This window comes from Ahaetulla prasina, chromosome 4 (assembly GCF_028640845.1).
Source record: "Ahaetulla prasina isolate Xishuangbanna chromosome 4, ASM2864084v1, whole genome shotgun sequence".
NCBI lineage: Eukaryota > Metazoa > Chordata > Lepidosauria > Squamata > Colubridae > Ahaetulla > Ahaetulla prasina.
Genome location: NC_080542.1, coordinates 139,098,417 through 139,120,492, shown reverse-complemented (window position 1 = coordinate 139,120,492; position 22,076 = coordinate 139,098,417). Strand labels below are relative to the sequence as shown.

Here is a 22,076-nt window from a genome sequence, read left to right as displayed (position 1 = left end):
CACGTGGTAGAGGGGATGCTGCAGTGGTCATCCGTGTGAAAAATAGTGTTGTGTCTCGCTCGCTTTCCCCGCAGCCGGGTCCCTCTTATCTCCTGCCGAACGCTGAGGAATGTCCTGGCATGCCTCCAGCCCCCAGCCCTGGCTCCATGCACGAAGCAACTAGACCCCCTCCCCCTCCCCCACAGCATGTGAGCCTGAGGAATGTGAATTGCCAACAGCTGGAGCCTGGAGAGATCCTCGCTTCAGGAGAATTGATAGGCAGCGTCAGCAAAAGGAAGGGAGGGGCAGGCCTGGATAAGTGCTGAGTCATGGAGCCACACCCCATGGCCTATATAAAGGATCTGCTTTCTGGCATTCTCTGAGTCAGGCAAAGTCTACCTTGGATTGCTGAAGTCACTTCCTGGTCTCCTGCCTGCCTTGAGAATTTTGCTAGAACTTTGGCAGAGCTGCAGAGGCACGCCTAATACGGACTTCCCCGACCCGGCCGTCAGCGGAGGAGTGGGACACGACAAATAGTCATAAAGTCACTTTTTTCAGTGCCACTCAGTGGTGAGATTCAGCCAGCTTGCACCACTTCGGGAGAACCGGTTGTTAACTTTCTGAGCAGTTTGGAAAACTGGTCGTTGGAAGAAATCATTAGGACAGAGAACCGGTTGTTAAATTGCTTGAATCCCACTACTGGTGCCACTGTAACTTCGAACTGTCACTAAATGAAGGATTGTAAGTTGAGGACTATCTGTACATAAATACTTCTGGCAAATAAGGAAGTGGTTAGTATTTATATGTTGAATGCAGAAGTTTAGAAGAAAGAGCCCCAGTGGGCAGAATCATTGGAAGAAGATTATTGCTTATATCAGCTTAGGCATTTGCCTCTCCTGAGATTTTCTGCTCCAAACAGCTCCTCCATATGCTGTCTTTATATGTTTAGGCTGGGGCAAAGGTTGTCCTGTCATAATCTTCTACTTCCTATTTGTAACTGTGTGGGCTTATATCCCAGGTCCTATTTCTCTGGTTACTCACATTGGATGCCTAACTATTCTTCTGAATGGTTTGAAATGTTCAGATTCTATCATGAGAGTTATTTGGTTATTTTACTTCTGGTGCGGTAGCTAAGATGTTGGCCTGGCAACCAAGAGAATGTGGAATCTAGCCTTGTCTTAGGCCTGAAAGCCTGCTGGATGACTTTTTAAAATTTAATTTACCCTCAAAATGACGCTACAGAGCACTGCACACCAGAACTACTAAACACAAGAACAGTTTCTTCTCAAACGCCATCACTCTGCTAAACAAATAATTCCCTCAGCACTGTCAAAGTATTTACTAAATCTGCACTACTGTTAATCTTTTCATCGTTCCCATCACCCATCTCCTCCCACTTATGACTGTATGACTGTAACTTTGTTGCTGGTATCCTTACGATTTATACCGATACTGATTGTTTCCTGATTGCTTATTTGTACCCTATGGCTATCATTAAGTGTTGTACCTTAGAATTCTTGATGAGCATCTCTTTTCTTTTATGTACACTGAGCACATGCACCAAGACAAATTCCTTGTGTTTATTGCCCAATAAAAATTCTATTCTATTCTATTCTATTCTATTCTATTCTATTCTATTCTATTCTATTCTATTCTATTCTATTCTATTCTATTCTATTTAACCTTTGCTTTGTTATTTTTATAAATAACTCAAGGCAGCAACATACCACCCTCTCCTATGAATTTACGGTCTCCCACTTTCTAGCTGGTGCTTTAACCACTAGACTAAACTGCATCTCTAAATAGCTTTGGACTCATCACCAGGAGAGTGTTATAGTCCCACCTTAGGCACACGGTTGTGTGGGATTTTTTAATTATTTTTTTCCTATCCTTATTATTTTTTTAATAAATGACTCGAGGTGGCACCTTCTTTCTCCTATGTTCCTCACAAGAACCCTATGGAGTGAGTTGGACTGAGAAAGAGTCACTGGCCCAAAGTCACCCAGCCAGCTTTCGTGGCTACGGTGGGACTTGAACTCACAGTCTCTAGCCAGGTGCCTATCCTCAGGCATTCCTTTCTACCAGAATGTAGGGAACATCTCTCTACCAAACTTTCTGGTGAGAGACAAGTTCCCTGAGGACGGGCTCCAGCACAAATCCAAAAGCTCAGAAGACCAAAACCAGTTGGTTCCAGTAACCAACCCAGATTAGATCCTGCAACATTACCCTAGGATTGTGATGGTGAACCTATGGCATGTATACCACAAGTGGCACCATATCTGTGGGCACACAAGCGTTGCCCTAGCTCAGCTCCAACATGTATGCACACACCAGCCAGCTGATTTTCGGGCCTTCCGGGCCCACCGGAAGTCAGGAAACGAGCCGTTTCCTGCCTCCGGGCGGGTGGGAAAGTCGATTTTCACCCTTCCCAAGAAAGTCTCTGGAGCCTGGGGAGGGTGAAAAATGGGCCTACCGGGCCCACCATGCCATAGTGTGCCAAAAGAGGGGGGGAGCATGGGGGGCTCACGCATGCATGCGCAGGGGGCGGGGCGCATTGAATTATGGGTGTGGGCATGTACGCACGCGACCCCCCTTGCCCCTCTCGCCTTTGGCACACAAAACGGCAAAAAGGGTTAGCATCACTGTCCTAGGAGATGTATGTTTGCCTTCATTTATGGATATGTTTGCCCCCTTGAGTTATTAATAAAAAATAATAATGGTGGGATGAAAAAATGTAATAAATAAAAAAATGTGTATCATTATTCATATGCAGATATTTCTATATTGCCCAGTTCCTGGAAAATGACAGAAATGTCTAAACATTTCATTTTAAAGCACGCATTTCAGAAAGTTCTGTATGTTTACTGAAGTACGTTGTCTTAAAATGCTTCTTTTTAAATCCCATTTTTGAGTAGAGATCTGCATGTACTGTTGGAAGAAATATCCATCTGGGTTCAGTTCCAAGTGGGGACAAAGACACTGGAAACATGGAGGCTGCTTGGAAAGATGGTTTAATGGTGGTCAGGTTCACATGGCTTGAGATCCTGAACAGAAAAAGACTGAGATCCTGTGTGCTCCCTGGCTTTATGCTTTTTCTGAGCTTTGAACTTTCTGGGGCACAGGAAGAGTACCCTGATTGGCTGTCAGACTCCCAGGGGGTGGGGGTCTTAGCTAGCCTTGCTGGCTGATGTAATCTTCCCAGGTGCCATGTGGTGAGTTTCAGTTGCTAGATGGGTTCTATTATGATGCAGATGATGGTTGACAAAGGTGGGGGGAAATGAGTGAGCTTAGCTGAGGCTTTAATGGCCCATTGACAAAGGTGGTGGATGATCTCTGGAGGGCCAAGGATAGGGGTTGTTCCTCTGCCCTGGTCCTATTAGACCTCTCAGCGGCTTTCGATACCATCGACCATGGTATCCTGCTGCGCCGGTTGGGGGGTTTGGGAGTGGGAGGCACCGTTTATCGCTGGTTCTCCTCCTATCTCTCCGACGGTCGCAGTCGGTGTTGACAGGGGCAGAGGTCGGCCCAGGCGCCTCACTTGTGGGGTGCCGCGGGGTCGATCTCTCGCCCTTCTGTTCTTTATCTACATGAAGCCGCTGGGTGAGATCATCAGTGGTTTCGGTGTGAAGTACCAGCTGTATGCGGATGACACCCAGCTGTACTTTTCTACACCGGACCACCCCAACGAAGCTATCGAAGTGCTGTCCCGGTGTCTGGAGGCCGTACGGGTCTGGATGGGGAGAAACAGGCTCAAGCTCAATCCCTCCAAGACAGAGTGGCTGTGGATGCCGGCATCCCGGTACAGTCAGCTAAATCCGCGGCTGACCATCGGTGGCGAGTCACTGGCCCCGATGGAGAGGGTGCGCAACTTAGGCGTCCTCCTGGATGAACGGCTGTCTCTAGAAGATCATTTGACGGCCGTCTCCAGGAGAGCGTTCTACCAGGTTCGCCTGGTGCGCCAGTTGCGCCCCTTTCTGGACCGGGAGGCCCTATGCACGGTCACTCACGCCCTCGTGACGTCTCGCCTGGATTACTGCAACGCTCTCTACATGGGGCTCCCCTTGAAGGGCATCCGGAGGCTACAGTTAGTCCAGAATGCGGCTGCGGGTGATAGATGGAGCCCTCGTGGCTCCGCGCAACACCCATCCTCGCAGGCTGCACTGGCTACCTGTGGCCTTCGGTGCGCTTCAAGGTTTTGGTGACCACCTTTAAAGCGCTCCATGGCATAGGGAGGGTGAAAAATGGGCCTACCGGGCCCACCATGCCATAGTGTGCCAAAAGAGGGGGGGAGCATGGGGGGCTCACACATGCATGCGCAGGGGGCGGGGCGCATTGAATTATGGGTGTGGGCATGTACGCACGCGACCTGCCTTGCTCCCCTCGCCTTTGGCACACAAAACGGCAAAAAGGGTTAGCATCACTGTCCTAGGAGATGTATGTTTGCCTTCATTTATGGATATGTTTGCCCCCTTGAGTTATTAATAAAAAATAATGGTGGGATGAAAAAATGTAATAAATAAAAAAATGTGTATCATTATTCATGTGCAGATATTTCTATATTGCCCAGTTCCTGGAAAATGACAGAAATGTCCAAACATTTCATTTTAAAGCACGCATTTCAGAAAGTTCTGTATGTTTACTGAAGTACGTTGTCTTAAAATGCTTCTTTTTAAATCCCATTTTTGAGTAGAGATCTGCATGTACTGTTGGAAGAAATATCCATCTGGGTTCAGTTCCAAGTGGGGACAAAGACACTGGAAACATGGAGGCTGCTTGGAAAGATGGTTTAATGGTGGTCAGGTTCACATGGCTTGAGATCCTGAACAGAAAAAGACTGAGATCCTGTGTGCTCCCTGGTTTTATGCTTTTTCTGAGCTTTGAACTTTCTGGGGCACAGGAAGAGTACCTGATTGGCTGTCAGACTCCCAGGGGATGGGGGTCTTAGCTAGCCTTGCTGGCTGATGTAATCTTCCCAGGTACCATGTGGTGAGTTTCAGTTGCTAGATGGGTTCTATTATGATGCAAATGATGGTTGACAAAGGTGGGGGGAAATGAGTGAGCTTAGCTGAGGCTTTAATGGCCCATTGACAAAGGTGGTGGATGATCTCTGGAGGGCCAAGGATAGGGGTTGTTCCTCTGCCCTGGTCCTATTAGACCTCTCAGCGGCTTTCGATACCATCGACCATGGTATCCTGCTGCGCCGGTTGGGGGGTTTGGGAGTGGGAGGCACCGTTTATCGGTGGTTCTCCTCCTATCTCTCCGACGGTCGCAGTCGGTGTTGACAGGGGCAGAGGTCGGCCCGGGCGCCTCACTTGTGGGGTGCCGCAGGGGTCGATTCTCTCGCCCCTTCTGTTTAACATCTACATGAAGCCGCTGGGTGAGATCATCAGTGGTTTCGGTGTGAAGTACCAGCTGTATGCAGATGACACCCAGCTGTACTTTTCTACACCGGACCACCCCAACGAAGCTATCGAAGTGCTGTCCCGGTGTCTGGAGGCCGTACGGGTCTGGATGGGGAGAAACAGGTCAAGCTCAATCCCTCCAAGACAGAGTGGCTGTGGATGCCGGCATCCCGGTACAGTCAGCTAAATCCACGGCTGACCATCGGTGGCGAGTCACTGGCCCCGATGGAGAGGGTGCGCAACAGCGTCCTCCTGGATGAGCGGCTGTCTCTAGAAGATCATTTGACGGCCGTCTCCAGGAGGCGTTCTACCAGGTTCGCCTGGTGCGCCAGTTGCGCCTTTCTGGACCGGGAGGCCCTATGCACGGTCACTCACGCCCTCGTGACGTCTCGCCTGGATTACTGCAACGCTCTCTACATGGGGCTCCTTGAAGGGCATCCGGAGGCTACAGTTAGTCAGAATGCGGCTGCGCGGGTGATAGATGGAGCCCTCGTGGCTCCCGCATAACACCATCCTGCGCAGGCTGCACTGGCTACCTGTGGCCTTCGGTGCGCTTCAAGGTTTTGGTGACCACCTTTAAAGCGCTCCATGGCATAGGGCGGGTTATCTCTGGGACCGCCTACTGCGACCAGATACCTCTCACCGACCCGTGCGCTCTCACAGGAGGGACTCCTCAGGGTGCCGTCAGCTAGGCAGTGTCGTCTGGCGGCGCCCAGGAAGGGCCTTCTCTGTGGGGCTCCGCCCTCTGGAACGAGCTCCCCAGGACTCCGTCAACTTCCGGACCTTCGAACCTTCCGTCGCGAGCTCAAGACACATTTATTCATCTGTGCAGGACTGGCTTAGATTTTAAATTTTATAGGGGTTTTAAATTGATTTTAATATTTATATTTCTATTTTTAATGATAGGGCACTGGAATAAGTTTTTTAAAGATTATTTTAATTTTGTACACTGATGTTTTATATGCCTGTGAACCGCCCTGAGTCCTTTGGGAGATAGGGCGGTATATAAATTTAAATAATAAATAAATAAATAAATAGTCAGGAAGCTGCTTTGTCTTTAAAACATGTTTCCCCATTTCTCATCCAGGGAAATATATTCTGCCTTTTAAATATTTTCTAAAATATTTCATTCTTCTAGGAGGGGGGTGGGTGCTAACTTCTACAGTACAAAATTCAGATACACAGAAATCTTGAAGGAGCTGTATGTCAGAAGTCACTATTCATTCGCTATTCATTAGTGTAAGCTACTCACTATTCATTAGTGTAAGTTCTATACTCTCATTCATTATTTTGCTTATGATTGGGACAGATTTGCCTTCAGTCCCCCATGGTTTCACCTTAAGGCAGAGGAGTCCCACAGTAGATGCCCACCCCAACTGCATTCTCTGAGACCAGAATAAACTGAAGAAATTACTGGACAATATGAGATGTCACAGTCAGGGCAAGTAGATAACTCTCACCAGTGGAGAAGATATCGAAAAGTTATATGAGAGGTTATATGAGTGTAGTTCCTGCCTACTTAAGGAAAGAACCATCCTTGGACTAAGGAGAAATTTCTGACAGAATAATTAATCAGTGGAATGACTTGTCTCCAGAAGTTGTGGGTGTTCAATTGAGGTTTTAAAGAAGAGATTGGATAACCATTTGTCTGACATGGTATAGGGTTTCCTGCTTGAGTAGGGGGCTGGACTAGAAGATCTCCAAGGTCCCTTCCAACTTGATTATTCTGTTATTCTGATATATCTTCTTACCATTTCTTAGATACCTTTTTGGTTCTGATGAACCCGTATTATGATGGATAAAAGGCCTGGAGGCTAAATCGTATGGTGAACAATTGAAGGAAGTAGGTATGTTTAGCCCAGTGAAGAGAAGGATTGGGGTGACATGATGGCACTCTTTCAATATTGGGGGAGCTGTCACAGAGAAGAGGGAGTCAACTTATTCTCCAAAGGACCAACAGGTAGAACAAAGAGAAGTGGGTGGAAGCTCATTAAAGAGAGATCCAACCTGGAACTAAAGAGAAATTTCCTGACACGAGAGAACAATTAGAAAATGGGATAGCTTGCCTCCCACAGGTGCGGGTAGCTCCATCCCTGGAAGTTTTCAAAAAGTAGACTGGACAAACAACTGGCATGGTATAAAGCAGGGGTCTCCAACCTTGGTCGCTTTAAGACTTGTGGACTTCAACTCCCAGAGTCCCTCAGCCAGCAAAGCTGGCTGAGGAACTCTGGGAGTTGAAGTCCACAAGTCTTAAAGCGACCAAGGTTGGAGACCCCTGGTATAAAGACTCCTGCCTTGAGCAGAGGGTTGGACTAGAAGATCTCCAAGGTTCCTCCCAGCCCTATGATTCTATGTTTTGAGTCTGTAGTACAACTTGTCAAGGCAACAAGACTCCATTCTCAAAGTTTTTTAAAAAGTCCCCATCCAAAAATTTTTTTAAAAGGCCCCGGAAAAAAGAAAAAAATACCTCAATTTCAAGCTTAGAGATAATTTTAAGTCCCAGAGGAAAATGAAGCAATTTAGTGGCTGCTGGCCTAATGCAGGAAAGGTTAGAAGATTAAAAGACCAACTGCTGTTTGGATAAGTGGTTGATAATTGCACACCCTAGCAATTACTGAGCTTGGTCTCCTGTCTGTCTTACCTTTTTTTTCCCTCGTGTGCCATCAGGGTTGATTCGAAATGTCCCCGAATTTACAGTCCTTCTTGGTCCAATTTTCTTGATCTCATACTCCAACTCATCAGCAAGAGCCTTACATGCTGTAGAGTGCAAAGGAAAAGAAGTATGAAGAGATATCCTCATTCCAAAAAAATCCCAACAGAAAATATGTCAAAGGCAGGGGGCGAAACCAACACGAATACTGAGAGAGCTGTTTGCAGGCAAAGTGTATTCCAAAACATGTGCTTACATAGCCATTCAAACATGTTGTCACCATAAAATCTTAATATGTAGCTGGGCCAGAACCTCCCTGTAGTTTTTTTCTTCTTCTGAGAGTAATTCTTGGAAAGAAGATTTGGACACCACAGCGTCATGTGCAACGTTGATGGCACAGATGACAACAGCTATTTTTATTTGAGGGATAATTCTTGTACATTGATAGAAGCCACATTTTTAAGATTGGTTGTGCCTGAGATGGCACCATCTGGAGCCTCGCCTGTGGTAAGCCAGGATATGCGGCTGCAGCTAAATGTTATCCCCTTGTCATTTATTCTCTCCGAAACAAAAAAGCAAATACGTGTCCCAAAGAAATAATATTACGCTCATTCATAATTTGATAAATTCTGAAATGTCTGAGGCAAACCGGATAAGAGATTCAAAAGGGCAGTGTAGAGAAGGGAAAGGGAAAATATGTTTTGGCTTTTCTTAAAGAAAGTGAAAAAATGCCAGAGCTGACAGGTCGTAAAAAGGTTGCAAGTGATGGTATTGGCCATGTTTATTTCAGAGTTTCCCAACCTGGCAACTTTGAGATTTGTGAACTTCAGCCTCCAGGGTCCCTATAAATGGCCATGATGGTTATGGAATGCTGGGATTTGAAGCCCAAACATCTCAAAGCTGCCCTAGTTTATATATGTAGAAGTAGTCCTTACAATCGTTTGTTCAGTGATTGTTCAAAATGATAATGACGACAAATGAAGAGACTTATAACCAGGGGTGAAATCCAGCAGGTTCTGACAGGTTCTGAAGAACCGATAGCGGAAACTTTGAGTAGTTTGGAGAACTGGCAAACACCACCTCTGGCTGGCTCCAGAGTGAGGTGGGAATGGAGATTATGCAATGTGCTTCCCCCAAGAGTGGGGAGGGAATAGAGATTTTGCAGTATCCTTCTCCTGCCAGGCCTATCAAGCCACGCCCACCAAGCCACACCACATCCACCAAGCCAGGTCCACAGAAACGGTAGTAAAAAAATTTGGATTTCACCACTGCTTATAATCCCTTCCCACAGTCAGGTGAAACAAAATATAGGTAATTGATAAGCCTCGTGTCCTGCCTATCTTCCTTTGCCACAGGGGAGGTGCTGCGATGTTATGCTAGGCCAACCAGGGCCTCCTGAATGGTGACTATGGGAAAAGCAGGGATTGTAGTTGCGATTGTTGAGCAAGGCAAGCACATGGGCGCCTCATTTATCGACTGCCATGAGTTACAACCATAATGGACAGGATGGGTTTTGACTTTTCTCTGAAGTCGGGAATTCATTTTCAGAAACATTTTCTGCAGCTTATCGGATGGGTCTTGCTTAGTATCCATCCTTTCAGCACACGTACCTCATCTGTTTACTCTTGTAGGAATTTAGCACCCACCCCCCTCCTAGAAGAATGAAATATTTTAGAAAATATTTAAAAAGGCAGAATATATTTCCCTGGATGAGAAATGGAGAAACATGTTTTAAAGACAAAGCAGCTCCCTGCAACTTCCTGCCACCCCCCACCTTTGTCAATGGGCCATCATCTGCATCATAATAGAACCCATCTAGCAACTGAAACTCACCACATGGCACCTGGGAAGATTACATCAGCCAGCAAGGCTAGCTAAGACCCCCACCCCCTGGGAGTCTGACAGCCAATCAGGGTACTCTTCTTGTGCCCCAGAAAGTTCAAAGCTCAGAAAAAGCATAAAGCCAGGGAGCACACAGGATCTCATCCCTTTTCTGTTCAGGAACTCAAGCCATGTGATCCTGACCACCATTAAACCATCTTTCCAAGCAGCCTCCATGTTTCCAGTGTCTTTGTCCCCACTTGGAACTGAATCTAGATGGATATTTCTTCCAATACTCTAAAGGTCTAAAATTGCTGTATTGCTCAATGTTCCCATTTATCCACATAGCCGAAGTATTGCTTGATTGAAAGAAAGCTGAAAAGTGATAACATATCCTCGCACTTACCCTTGCTGGCATAGTGCATGCTTTGTATGTACAAATCTCTGTGGCAGATTTTAAAAATGTTATGAGCAGGTTAGTCCTCGGCTTATGACTATAATTGTGCCTGAAATTACGACTGCAAATCATGATAGCCATTAAGTGGGTCCTCATGATTAAAAAATGATTTTTAACTTTTGTTATATATGTTTTTATCGGCTGTAAACCACCCTGAGTCCTTCGGGAGAAGGGCGGTATAAAAATCTAATTAATAATAATAATAATAATAATAATAATAATAATAATAATAATAATAATAATAATAATAATAATAATAATGATGTACCCACACTTGATTTTTATGACTCTTTTTGTGGCAGTTGTTAAGTGAATGTGGCAATTATTAGCAAACCTATTGCTTACTATGGGACATGTTTTACCAAAGAAATGGAGGTAAGTGCTGTAAAGGCGGGCCAGGTTTGAATCTGGGTTGTAAGTAGCTTTTTCTGGCTCCTGGCTCCATCATAATTTTGAACGGTTGCTAAGCGCCGAGTTGAAAGTTGAGGAATCCCTGTAATTTATTCATAAGAACAATACCCATGTTTTACTGTTACATGCAAAAGGTACATGGGAATTATGGTGGCGAGGCTAGATAAAACATACGTGCATCTATGACAGGGGTGAAATCTAAAAATTTCCCTACTGGTTATGTGGGCGTGGCTTAATTGGTGGGCATGGCTTGGTGGTCAGGTGACTGAATGGGCATGGCCAATAATAATAAATAATAAAAATAATAAACAAAGTATACAAAACTTGGGAGTGCACTGGTCTACCTTCTTTAAAAATAGAGGCACCAGTCTACTAGCTGCTGCAGTGCTGTAGTGCGACTCTTTGAAGCGCTGCCGCAGTCATTTAAGGCCGTTTGCTGCTATATCACCACCAAGAGCTACAGACACAGGGAAGAAGAACAGCGAGGCGTGGGGGGGAGACAGGGATTTTTGCTACTGATTCTCTGAACTACTCGTCCCCATCGCTACCGGATCGTGCGATCCGGTCCGAACTGGGAGCATTTTACCCCTGATCTTTGTGCGCGTATACACATGCATTTGTTCATTCTAGAGGCTGGCAAAGCATAGGAAGAATTACAGGGCTGGCAATCAAACAAATGTTTCTTTTTTAAAAAAAACTCAAAACTCATTTACAGTTAATTCTCGACTTACAACAATTCATTTAGTGACCGTTCAAGGTTACAACAGCATTGAAAAAAGTGACATGACCATTTTTCATCCTTATGATCATTGCAGTATCTTCATCGTCATGTAATCAAAATTCAGATGCTTGGCAACTGACTCACATTTATGACGGTTGCAGTGTCCTGGGGTTACGTCCCTTTTGCAACCTTCTGACAAGCAAAGTCAATGGGGAAGCCAGATTCACTCAACAACTATGTTACTAAGTTAAGAATTGCAGGGATTCACTTAACAACCATAGCAAGAAAAAGTCATAAAATGGGGGAAAACTCACTTAACAAGTGTTTCACTTCGCAACAGAAATTTTGGGCTCAATTGTGGTTGTAAGTCAAGGACTACCTGTATTCCCTTGGTTGCTTCATTTACCATTTGGGCTTTATGTATGCTCAGCTTCCGAAGATCTCAGCAATTGACATTCTTAGCCAATTAGGACTGGTTGAGACAGTTTGAAAATAGTTTCAATCTGGTTTGTTGGGCAGTTTGGAGAATTAAACTGAGTTGGTTTTTTCTGAAGCTGCTCTGATGTTTTGGAAGTACTGTGTTTCTCCAAAAATAAGACCCTATCTTATATTTTTTTGAAACCTGAAATAAGTCTTGGCCTTATTGCCGTGCGCTCAAAAGCCCAATTGGGCTTATTATCAGGGAATGTCTTATTTTGGGGAAAACAGGGTAGAGGCACATTGTTCTTTTTCATTGAAAAGCTGTAGTTTTGCAGAACACACTGATGGCCTGTTTTTCATTGGGTGAAACTCACACCCCATCAATGTCTCCCATCCTTCAAGTGTTGGCTGTAACCTATAAATGTCTACATGGCATAAGGCCTGGTTACTTGAGGGACTGCCTGTCTCTCATAACATCTGTCCAGCAGATGTTTGATCCTGCATAGCTGGTACACTCTGGGTTCCTTTGATTAAACAATGCTATCTACTGGGACCCTGGAAGTACACCTCCTTTGAAGTTGCACCTGCCCTCTGGAATGAGGTCCCTCTGAGATTGAAAGACCCCCTAAGGCCTCTGGTAAGGAAGACTCTTCCCTTCTTTGCTCTTGCCATCTTCTTTCCTCACCTATTCTTTATTATTTTCAGTTATTTAATTTATATCATGCCTATTATTTTTTATAAACACGTCAAGGAGGTGAATATCTCTAATACACCTTCTTCCTTCTATTTTCTCAATAGCAACAACCTTGAGAGGGGGGTTGGACTGAGAGAGAGAGAGAGAGAGAGTGACTGGCCCAAAGTCACCTAGTTGGCTTTCATACCTAAGGCAGGACTAGGACTCACACTATCTTGGCGATTGATCTAAAGCATGGCTGTCAAACTCGTTCGCTTCACATGATGTCATGTGACATATTGTGACATTTTTTGCCTTTGCGGAGCTGGGATGGTCGTGGCTTGTGAGTGATGCATCTGGCCCGCGGGCTGCCAGTTTGACACCACTGGTCTAAAGTCACCCAGTTGGCTTTCATGGCTATAGCAGAATATAATTCACCATTGCCTAGTGATTGAGCCAAAGTCACCAAGCCAGCTTTTAGGACTAGAACTCACTGTCTCCCAGTTCCTATCCTGTTGCTGTAAAGGTAAAGGTAAAGGTTCCCCTCACACATATGTGCTAGTCGTTCCCAACTCTAGGGGACGGTGCTCATCTCCGTTTCAAAGCCGAAGAACCAGCACTGTCAGAAGATGTCTCTGTGGTCATGTGACCAGCATGACTCAACACCAAAGGCACACGGAACATTGTTACCTTCCCACCAAACGTGGTCCCTATTTTTCTACTTGCATTTTTTACTTGCTTTCGAACTGCTAAGTTGGCAGAAGCTGGGACAAGTAACGGGAACTCACCCCGTTATGCGGCACTAGGGATTTGAACCACTGAACTGCCAACCTTTCAATCAAGCTCAGCGTCTTACCCACTAAGCCACCACATCCCTTTATTATTTATAATGATTATTTATTTGTAATTTCTACCTTTGATTGCTGTCAGCTGCCCGGAATTATTGAAAGTCAGGTAGCATAGAAGTTTAATTAATCATCATGATCACATCATACTGGAGATATCATTTAGTCTCTTTCTGCATTTTCTACAGAGCTTTACGATCCATTCTTCTTACTTGCCAGGAGATATTACATTTCCTCCTTTTCCCGTTCCAGCCCCTACCAAACCATGCCATGATGATACAACTATTAGAAAATTGTCTAATTGCAAAAGTATCTAGAGATTATAATTGGCCTTCTCTGCCTGCAAGATATATTTTTAATGAAACAATTGAATCATAACTTGGCAGACAGAAAGTTTTCCCTAACAACCACACTGAATGTTTTGCAATTTATTTGGCTTCTGAGGCGAAAGGGATTCCCACCCACCCCCATTACCAGTGTCAAGACAGTTTCGGTACTCTTTTATTGATCATTTGAATAAGACATTGATTAGTTGATTGTGTTTTTAGCATTTTGAGGTAGTCAGTCTAGTTCATCAGACAAAAGAAACCAGAAATATGAATGCTAATATTACTCTTATAGTAAAGTTACAGTAACAGAATCTGGCAAGTCTGAATATGCCTCCCTACTCTCTGCCTTTATCTTATTTGATTGATTTATTACTCAAACTTACAGAGTAAAGTCTAAACTTCAAAGCAACTCAGGGCTCGTCTTATCTGAGATGCTTACCCAGGTTACAGTTCTGCTCGGTTCTCTTATCTAATCCACTGTATAGTTCCAGCTCTTCCTCCTTTTTTCTCAAGGTTATTCCCGTAGCTCATTACAGGTAGGTAAAAATGAAAGCAATTAGTTTTCAGACTCTTCACAAGGATTGAGACTGACCTAGGTCATGCATCTCCAACTCCCAGACCACAGCGGTGGGCAAGCAAGGAAAACTGAAACCATTTCCCCCCCTCCCCATACACACACCAGTCCGTGGAAAAATTGTCTGCCCTGAAACTGGTCCTTGGTGTCAAAAAAGTTGGGGGCCACTGTCCTATGTCTTAATGTGAAGATATCAAGTGAAGAAGTATCATGAGCTATTTTCTGTGTTCAGAATTCTCTCAAATCCACCCATCCAACCACACTGCAACTATTTCCTTTTGCCCTGTGCATCAGACTGCTTCAGATAACTTTTTACCAAGGATGGACTTCTTAAAGATTGTACGTTGGTTCCTCCTTAACAGGAAGTATGAGAGAAACAGCTTCCTACCTCCATTGACCCTTCCTTGAATAAGTTCTATCTGTGTTTGGACACCTCTCTGTGTCCTGTCTCCTTTTCTGCTTTCTGATAATTGTTTTTTACGCAGATCCTGACTTGGCCCCGATGGCTACCTTTATAGCCAGCTTGGTTCCCCCCACCCGGAAAAATATGAATATTTCAAATACTTATATTTTATCCATGAAACACTCTTAAGGGTTATGCAATTCTTTTTCATTCCCCCTTCCTCTCTGAACTTGATTATTAGGAAAAGAAGAAGGAAAACACAAGTGCCTTATTCCTTATTTGGCCCTCAGGATAAAAGAAGCATTAACAAACATTAATTACTAGAGAAATAGCCCTCTTATGCTATCTCTCACATTCTAGAAACAGGTAGTCCTTGACTTGCAACCCCAATTGACCTCAATATTTTTATTGCTAAGTGAGAAAGTTGCTAAGTGAATTTTGCTCTTTTGTATGATTTTTCTATGATTTTTTTTTTCAAAAAGGGACATGGTGGCTCAGTGGCTAAGATGTTGAGCTTCTCGATTGAAAGGTCGGCAGTTCAGCGGTTCGAATCCCTAGTGCTGCTTAATGGGGTGAGCTCCCGTTCCTTGTCCCAGCTTCTGCCAACTTAGCAGTTCGAAAGCATGTAAAAAATGCAAGTAGAAAAAAAGGAACCACCTTTGGTGGGAAGGGAACAGCGTTCCGTGCGCCTTTGGGGTTTAGTCATGCCGACCACATGACCACGGAGACGTCTTCGGACAGTGCTGGCTCTTTGGCTTTGAAACGGAGATGAGCACCGCCCCCTAGAGTCGAGAATAACTAGCCACATATGTACTTTTACTTTTATGATTTTTCTTGCCACAGTTGTTATGTGAATCACAGTAGTTGTAATTGTTAAGTTAGTAACAAGGTTGTAAAGTGAATCTGGATTCCCCATTGATTTTGCTTGTCAGAAGGTCGCAAAAGGCGATCACATGATCCCAGGACACTGCATCCATCATAAATATAAACCAGTTGCCCAGCTTCTGAATTTTTGATCATATAACCATGGAGATGCTGCAACGGTTGTAAAAAAACAACTATAAGTCACTTTTTCCATGCCATTGTGACTTTGAATGGTCACTAAATAAACTGCTGTAAGTTAAGAACTATCTCTGTGGTAATTGAGGACCCTGACAAAATTCCACTTCTCCAAATCAATCCGTTCTCTTCTGGGATATGATCTTGGCAACTTGATATTTGATTTCTGGTTTAATGAGAGTCCGATTTCAGACCATCCACCACTACCTGGCTAAAATAGGGAACTACAAGGGAGTAGGGAATTTCCAAAGAACTGAGCAAATGTGGAGTGGAAATGTTGAGATAGAGTGAATCAGTTTCTGTTTCTGTAGGAAGAACAAGATCTAATTTTGTGTCTCATTTTCTTTAAAATAAAACTTAGCTAGTTAAAAAATAGAGCACAGAATCATAGAGCTGGAAGGGACCTTGACGTCTTCTGTACCAACCCCCTACTCAAGGCAATCCTGGACAAATGTTGTCCAGTCTATCTCCAGGGATGGAGCACCCACAACTGTGGGAGGCAAGTTGTTCCATTGATTGATTGCTCTCATTGTCAGGATATGTCTCCCAAGTGCCAGGTTGGATCTCCATTTAATGAGCTTCCATTTACTGCTGGTTGTCCTGCCTTCAATTGCTTTGAAGAAGTTAACCCCCTCTTTGCTGTGATATCCCCTCAAGTACTGGAAGACAATTATCATGTCATCCCTTATCTTTTTCTTCAATAGACTAGACATACCTAGATCCCGCAACCATCCATCATACAATATAGCTACCATAAATATAGCTTCTGCAACCCAACAAGAAAAACACAGACTTCAGAGGATAATCAGAACTGCAGAAAAAATAATTGCTACCAACCTGCCTTCCATTGAGGACCTGTATACAGCACGAATCAAGAAGAGGGCCGTGAAAATATTTACAGACTCCTCGCATCCTGGACATAAACTGTTTCAACTACTACCCTCAAAACGACGCTATAGAGCACTGCACACCAGAACAACTAGACACAAGAACAGTTTTTTCCCAAGGGCCATCACTCTGCTAAACAAATAATTCCATCAACACTGTCAAACTATTTACTGAATCTGCACTACTATTAATCTTCTCATAGTTCCCATCACCAATCTCTTTCCATTTATGACTGTATGACTATAACTTGTTGCTGGCAATCCTTATGATTTATATTGATATATTGACCATCAATTGTGTTGTAAATGTTGTACCTTGATGAAGGTATCTTTTCTTTTATGTATACTGAGAGCATATGCACCAAGACAAATTCCTTGTGTGTCCAATCACACTTGGCCAATAAAAAATTCTATTCTATTCTATTCTATTCTATTCTATTCTATTCTATTCTATTCTATTCTATTCTATTCTATTCTATTCTATTCTATTCTATAAAATACATAACTATTGCTACTTCCTCCTCCTCCTCCATCCTCCATCCTCTTCCTCCTTTTCCCCACCCCTCCCCCTCCCCCTTCCTTCTCCCCTTCTCCTTCCTCCCTTCTTTATATGTCTTGTTGCTACAAGCACTCAGACCTCATGCAAATACAGGTAGTCTTAGACTTACGACCATAATTGAGTCCAAAATTTCAGTTGCTAAACAAGGCATTTGTTAGGTGAATTTTGCCCGACTTTATGATATTTTTTGCCACGTTTGTTAAAGTAATCACTGCAGTTCATGTGGTTATTCAGTGAATCTGGCTTCCCTATTGACTTTGCATGTTGGAAGCAGCTGGGAAGATTATAAATGGTGATGATTACATGACCCCGGGATACTGCAATCATCATGAATACATGCTGGTTGCCAAATACTTGAATTTTGATCATGTGACATGGGGATGCTGCAACAGTCCTAAGTGTGAATATCAGTCATAAGTCATTTTTTTCAGTGCTATTGTAAGTTTGGAAAGTCACTAAGCGAATGGTTGTAAGTCAAGGACTACCTATAACCTAAATGGAACACTTGTGCCCAGTAGTGGGTTCCACTTACCTTCGCTACCGGTTCGGAACTCGCTTCGCTCACACACAGCGCTTTTGCACATGCGCAAAACGCCCATGATGACATCCGGGCGGGTGGGCGGAGCCTCCCTCCACCGCCACTACTGGTTCACCCGAACTGAGGCGAACCAGTAGAAACTCACCACTGCTTGTGCCTAGATGTGATGAAAGAAAAAACTACATTTCCCCAGAGGGAAGAGGAAGATTTTGTTTTGGTCTAGTTAGAGATTTGGCATCTTTTAAAGGGGAATACCATATATTCTAGAACAAATACCCTTCCCACTTCCCAAAAGAAATGTGGCCCAATAAACTGTCAAAAGATAACAAAATCTACTCCAACAAAGCTCATCATCTATTGCCTGGGGGATGGCCTTGGCTTATTGGTTGTTTCAGCACAGGCTATTTAGTCTCCTAATCAAGTTTTGCAGTTAGAATTACTATTGGCTGTTTTGTTCTCATTAAACCGTAGTGGAATTATTGTGCAGCCACCCTTGCATGGAGTAGTTAAAAGCTAAACCTGAATATAAATTCCAGCTGCAGGCTGGATGGGCTAAAATCAAACATGAAAAACCCCTGAGGAAATGAAGGATAAATGCAGGAGTCCTAATGTTATCTACCTGCTGAAATCTTCATTTAAAAAAAAAAAATCATTAATGTGTGCAGCTGCTAAGCTGAAATGTGTCTGGTGATATAAGACAGGGTTGAGATAGATAGATAGATAGATAGATAGATAGATAGATAGATAGATAGATAGATAGATAGATAGATAGATAAAGCTAAACAGGATATGTATTGCTGGTCTTACGTGTTGATTTGGGTTTGGGCTGGGAGAAAAATCAAACATGGTGAAAGATAGCTTCTCATTTGAAGTGGCTATGTCTCAGCCCCTATAATTTGCTTGGAGTAAGACTTTGTGAGTAAAAAATCTGTCTAGAAAGCTTTTTCTCACTCGGTTTATTTTATTTTCCAAGATCCCATCTTTCTGCTTCTAAACATAATTGCCTCAGAATCACACAAGGATTGGTATGATGCAATTGCCTCTTCATTACACACACATGCACAGGTGTCTCGCTTTGGAGAAAGCCAGTGGGATGTTTTATATTTATTGCACTGGTGATAACGCAATACTTTCTTCTTACTTACTTAAGAATCTTACTGATCTGCAATTTCCAACCTTTCTCATTGCCTTGTTGCAAGCTCGGGCTGCAGGGAATTGAAGTTGAGAATATCTGGAAAGCTACATATTATCCCACTGCCAAAATATTGCATTTCTTTCTTTCTTTCTTTCTTTCTTTCTTTCTTTCTTTCTTTCTTTCTTTCTTTCTTTCTTTCTTTCTTTTTTATTTTATTTATTTTGTCACAACAGTATATATAAGCATAAGCATGAAATAACTATACAATGTATAAGCATATATATATAAGTATGAGTATGTAATAACTATATTAATTGGATATAATGAAAGGAAACAATAGGACAGGAACGGCAGGCACGCTTGTGCTCTTATGACGCCCCTTACAGACCTCTTAGGAATGGGGTGAGGTCAATAGGAGACAGTTTTTGGTTAAAGCTTTGGGGATTTTGAAAAGAGACCACAGAGTCAGGTAGTGCATTCCAGGCATTAACAACTCTGTTACAGAAGTCGTATTTTCTGCAATCAAGATTGGAGCGGCTAACATTAAGTTTAAATCTATTTATTTATTTATTTATTTATTTAAATTTGTATACCGCCCTTCTCCCGGAGGACTCAGGGCGGTTCACAGCCAAGTAAAAATACAATAATATAAATACAAATTAAAATACAATTTAAAAAACTTATTAAAATTGGCCAGAATTAAAATCTAGTGCTAAAACCCATTAAAACCCATTAAAACACTAACCCAGTCCAGCGCAGATGAATAAGTAAGTTTTAAGCTCGCGGCGAAAGGTTCGGAGGTCCGGAAGTTGACGAAGTCCTGGGGAGTTCGTTCCAGAGGCGGAGCCCCACAGAGAAGGCCCTTCCCTGGGTGTCGCCAGGCGACACTGTCGCGCCGATGGCACCCTGAGAGCCCCTCTCTGTGAGGCGCGGGTCGGTGAGAGGTATTCGGTAGCAGCAGGCGGTCCCGTAAGTATCCTGGCCCTATGCCATGGGCGCTTTAAAGACATTCACCAACACCTTGAAGCGCACCGGAAGGCCACAGGTAGCCAGTGCAGCCGGCGCAGGATAGGTGTCACTCGGGAGCCACGAGGGCTCCCTCAATCACCAGCGCAGCTGCATTCTGGACTAACTGTAGCCTCCGGATGCCCCTCAAGGGAGCCCCATGTGAGAGCATTGCAGTAGTCAGGCGAGGCGTCACGAGGCGTGGTGACTGTGCACAAGGCATCCCGGTCTAGAAAGGCGCAATTGGCGCACCAGGCGGACCTGGTGGAAAGCTCTCCTGGAGCGGCCGTCAAATGGTCTTCAAAGACAGCCGTTCATCCAGGACAACGCCCAAATTGCGCACCCTCTCCAACGGGGCTAATGACTCGCTCCCGACAGTCAGCCGCGGACTCAGCTGACTGTACCGGGATGTCGGCATCCACAGCCGTCTTGGAGGGATTGAGCTTGAGCCTGTTCCTCCCCATCCAGACCCGTCTGACTTCCAAACACCGGGACAGCACTTGATGGCTTCATTGGGGTGGCCGGTGTGGAAAAGTACAGCTGGGTGTCATCAGCGTACAGCTGGTACCTCACACGAAGCCACTGATGATCTCACCCAGCGGCTTCATATAGATGTTGAACAGAAGGCGAGAGAATCGACCCTGCGGCACCCCACAAGTGAGGCGCCGCGGGGTGACCTCTGCCCGTCAACACCGTCTGCGACGGTCGGAGAGATAGGAGGAGAACCACCGATAAGCGGTGCCTCCACTCCCAATCCCCCAACCGGCGCAGCAGGATACCATGGTCGATGGTATCGAAAGCCGCTGAGAGGTCTAATAGGACCAGGGCAGAGGAATAACCCCTATCCTGGCCCTCCAGAGATCATCCTGCGACCAAAGCCGTCTCAGTGCTGTAACCGGGCGGAAGCCGGACTGGAGCAGGTCCAGATAGACAGTTTCCTCCAGGTGCAGGGGAACTGATATGCCACCATACTCTCTACAACCTTCGCGCGGCGGGTTGGAGACTGGGCGATAATTACCTAAAACAGCGGGTCAGGAAGGCTTCTTGAGGAGGGCCTCACCACCGCCTCTTTCAAGGCGGCCGGAAAGACTCCCTCCAACAAGGAAGCACTCGTAATCCCCTGGAGCCAGCCTCGTGTCACCTCCTGAGTGGCCAGCACCAGCCAGGAGGGGCACGGGTCCAGTAAACATGTGGTGGCATTCAATCTACCCAGCAACCTGTCCATGTCCTCGGGAGTCACAGGGTCAAACTCATCCCACACAACATCACCAAGACCACCCTCAGACGTCCCGTCCGAATCGCTATTGCGTGCTCGTGTATTGTTGCAACTGAAGCTGAAGTAGTCTTCAACAGGAAGGACATGGAAGGAGTCTTCAAACTCAGGTCATGTCGTTAGGAAGAAGGCTAGAAAATCAAAGCAATAAACAATATCCTAATCAAGGAATTACAAACTCAGACGAACAAGCTAACAATAAACAACTGCCTAATCAAGAAACCACCAAGAACAACTCCCACCAACTCTGTCAGGGCAAATATATATATATAAACAGAGAGCAAGCCCCATTCCCTTCTAGCATTACTGATGTTAGCTAGTTGGGTAATGAAATGTTTACAAGAAAACAACTACACTGAGAGAGCACCAATGACCGCACAGTTCAAGCCCGAGCTACAAACATTCTCTTCTATCAAAATCAAATCAGTCTGGATAGAGCATTCTGTGACTGGGGTGCCCTCACCAAAAAGGCCCTCTCTCACTTTACCATGGCCAGTTTTTGCTAGATTGCAAAGGTGCCTGAAGATCTACAGTAAACTATTAATGTGGAAACAGGCTGGTGTTAATAATAAGTACCTATGAAGACATTGCTCAGAATTACATCCATAGTTCTTACTCGTGACTTAGTTTTAATTAGCCTGCTTTATATGTGACATACTGTATTATTCTGTCAAGACCGATGTTACTAAGTTATCTACTACATCAGGGGTAGTATTTTTATACTTTTTATACCTACCGCTCACTTTTGTATCTCTGTTAGTAGTAACATTTTCCAACCGCCCACCGGTTCCACAGTAACGCGCCATGTATCGTCATCTGTGCATGCCTCTCGCACATCGTGGATTGGGTTTGAGGGGGGCACCGGCTACCAGCTCTGCTTGTCTGTTATAGCTGGGTGGTCTGGGGGGAGCTGTGTGAGCTATTCTGGGACGAGG

The 22,076-nt window shown here is 44.5% G+C and overlaps 1 protein-coding gene across 1 annotated transcript in view; it reads right to left on the bottom strand.

Moving 5' to 3' along the window:
* Nucleotides 1-22,076, bottom strand: part of CNPY1 (canopy FGF signaling regulator 1) — a 67,133-nt gene that overhangs the window by 29,874 nt on the left and 15,183 nt on the right. Inside the window, exon 2 of the mRNA XM_058183921.1 lies at nt 8,023-8,138. Within this exon, the coding sequence (XP_058039904.1) occupies nt 8,023-8,138 (116 nt within the window). The remainder of the gene's footprint in view (nt 1-8,022; nt 8,139-22,076) is intronic.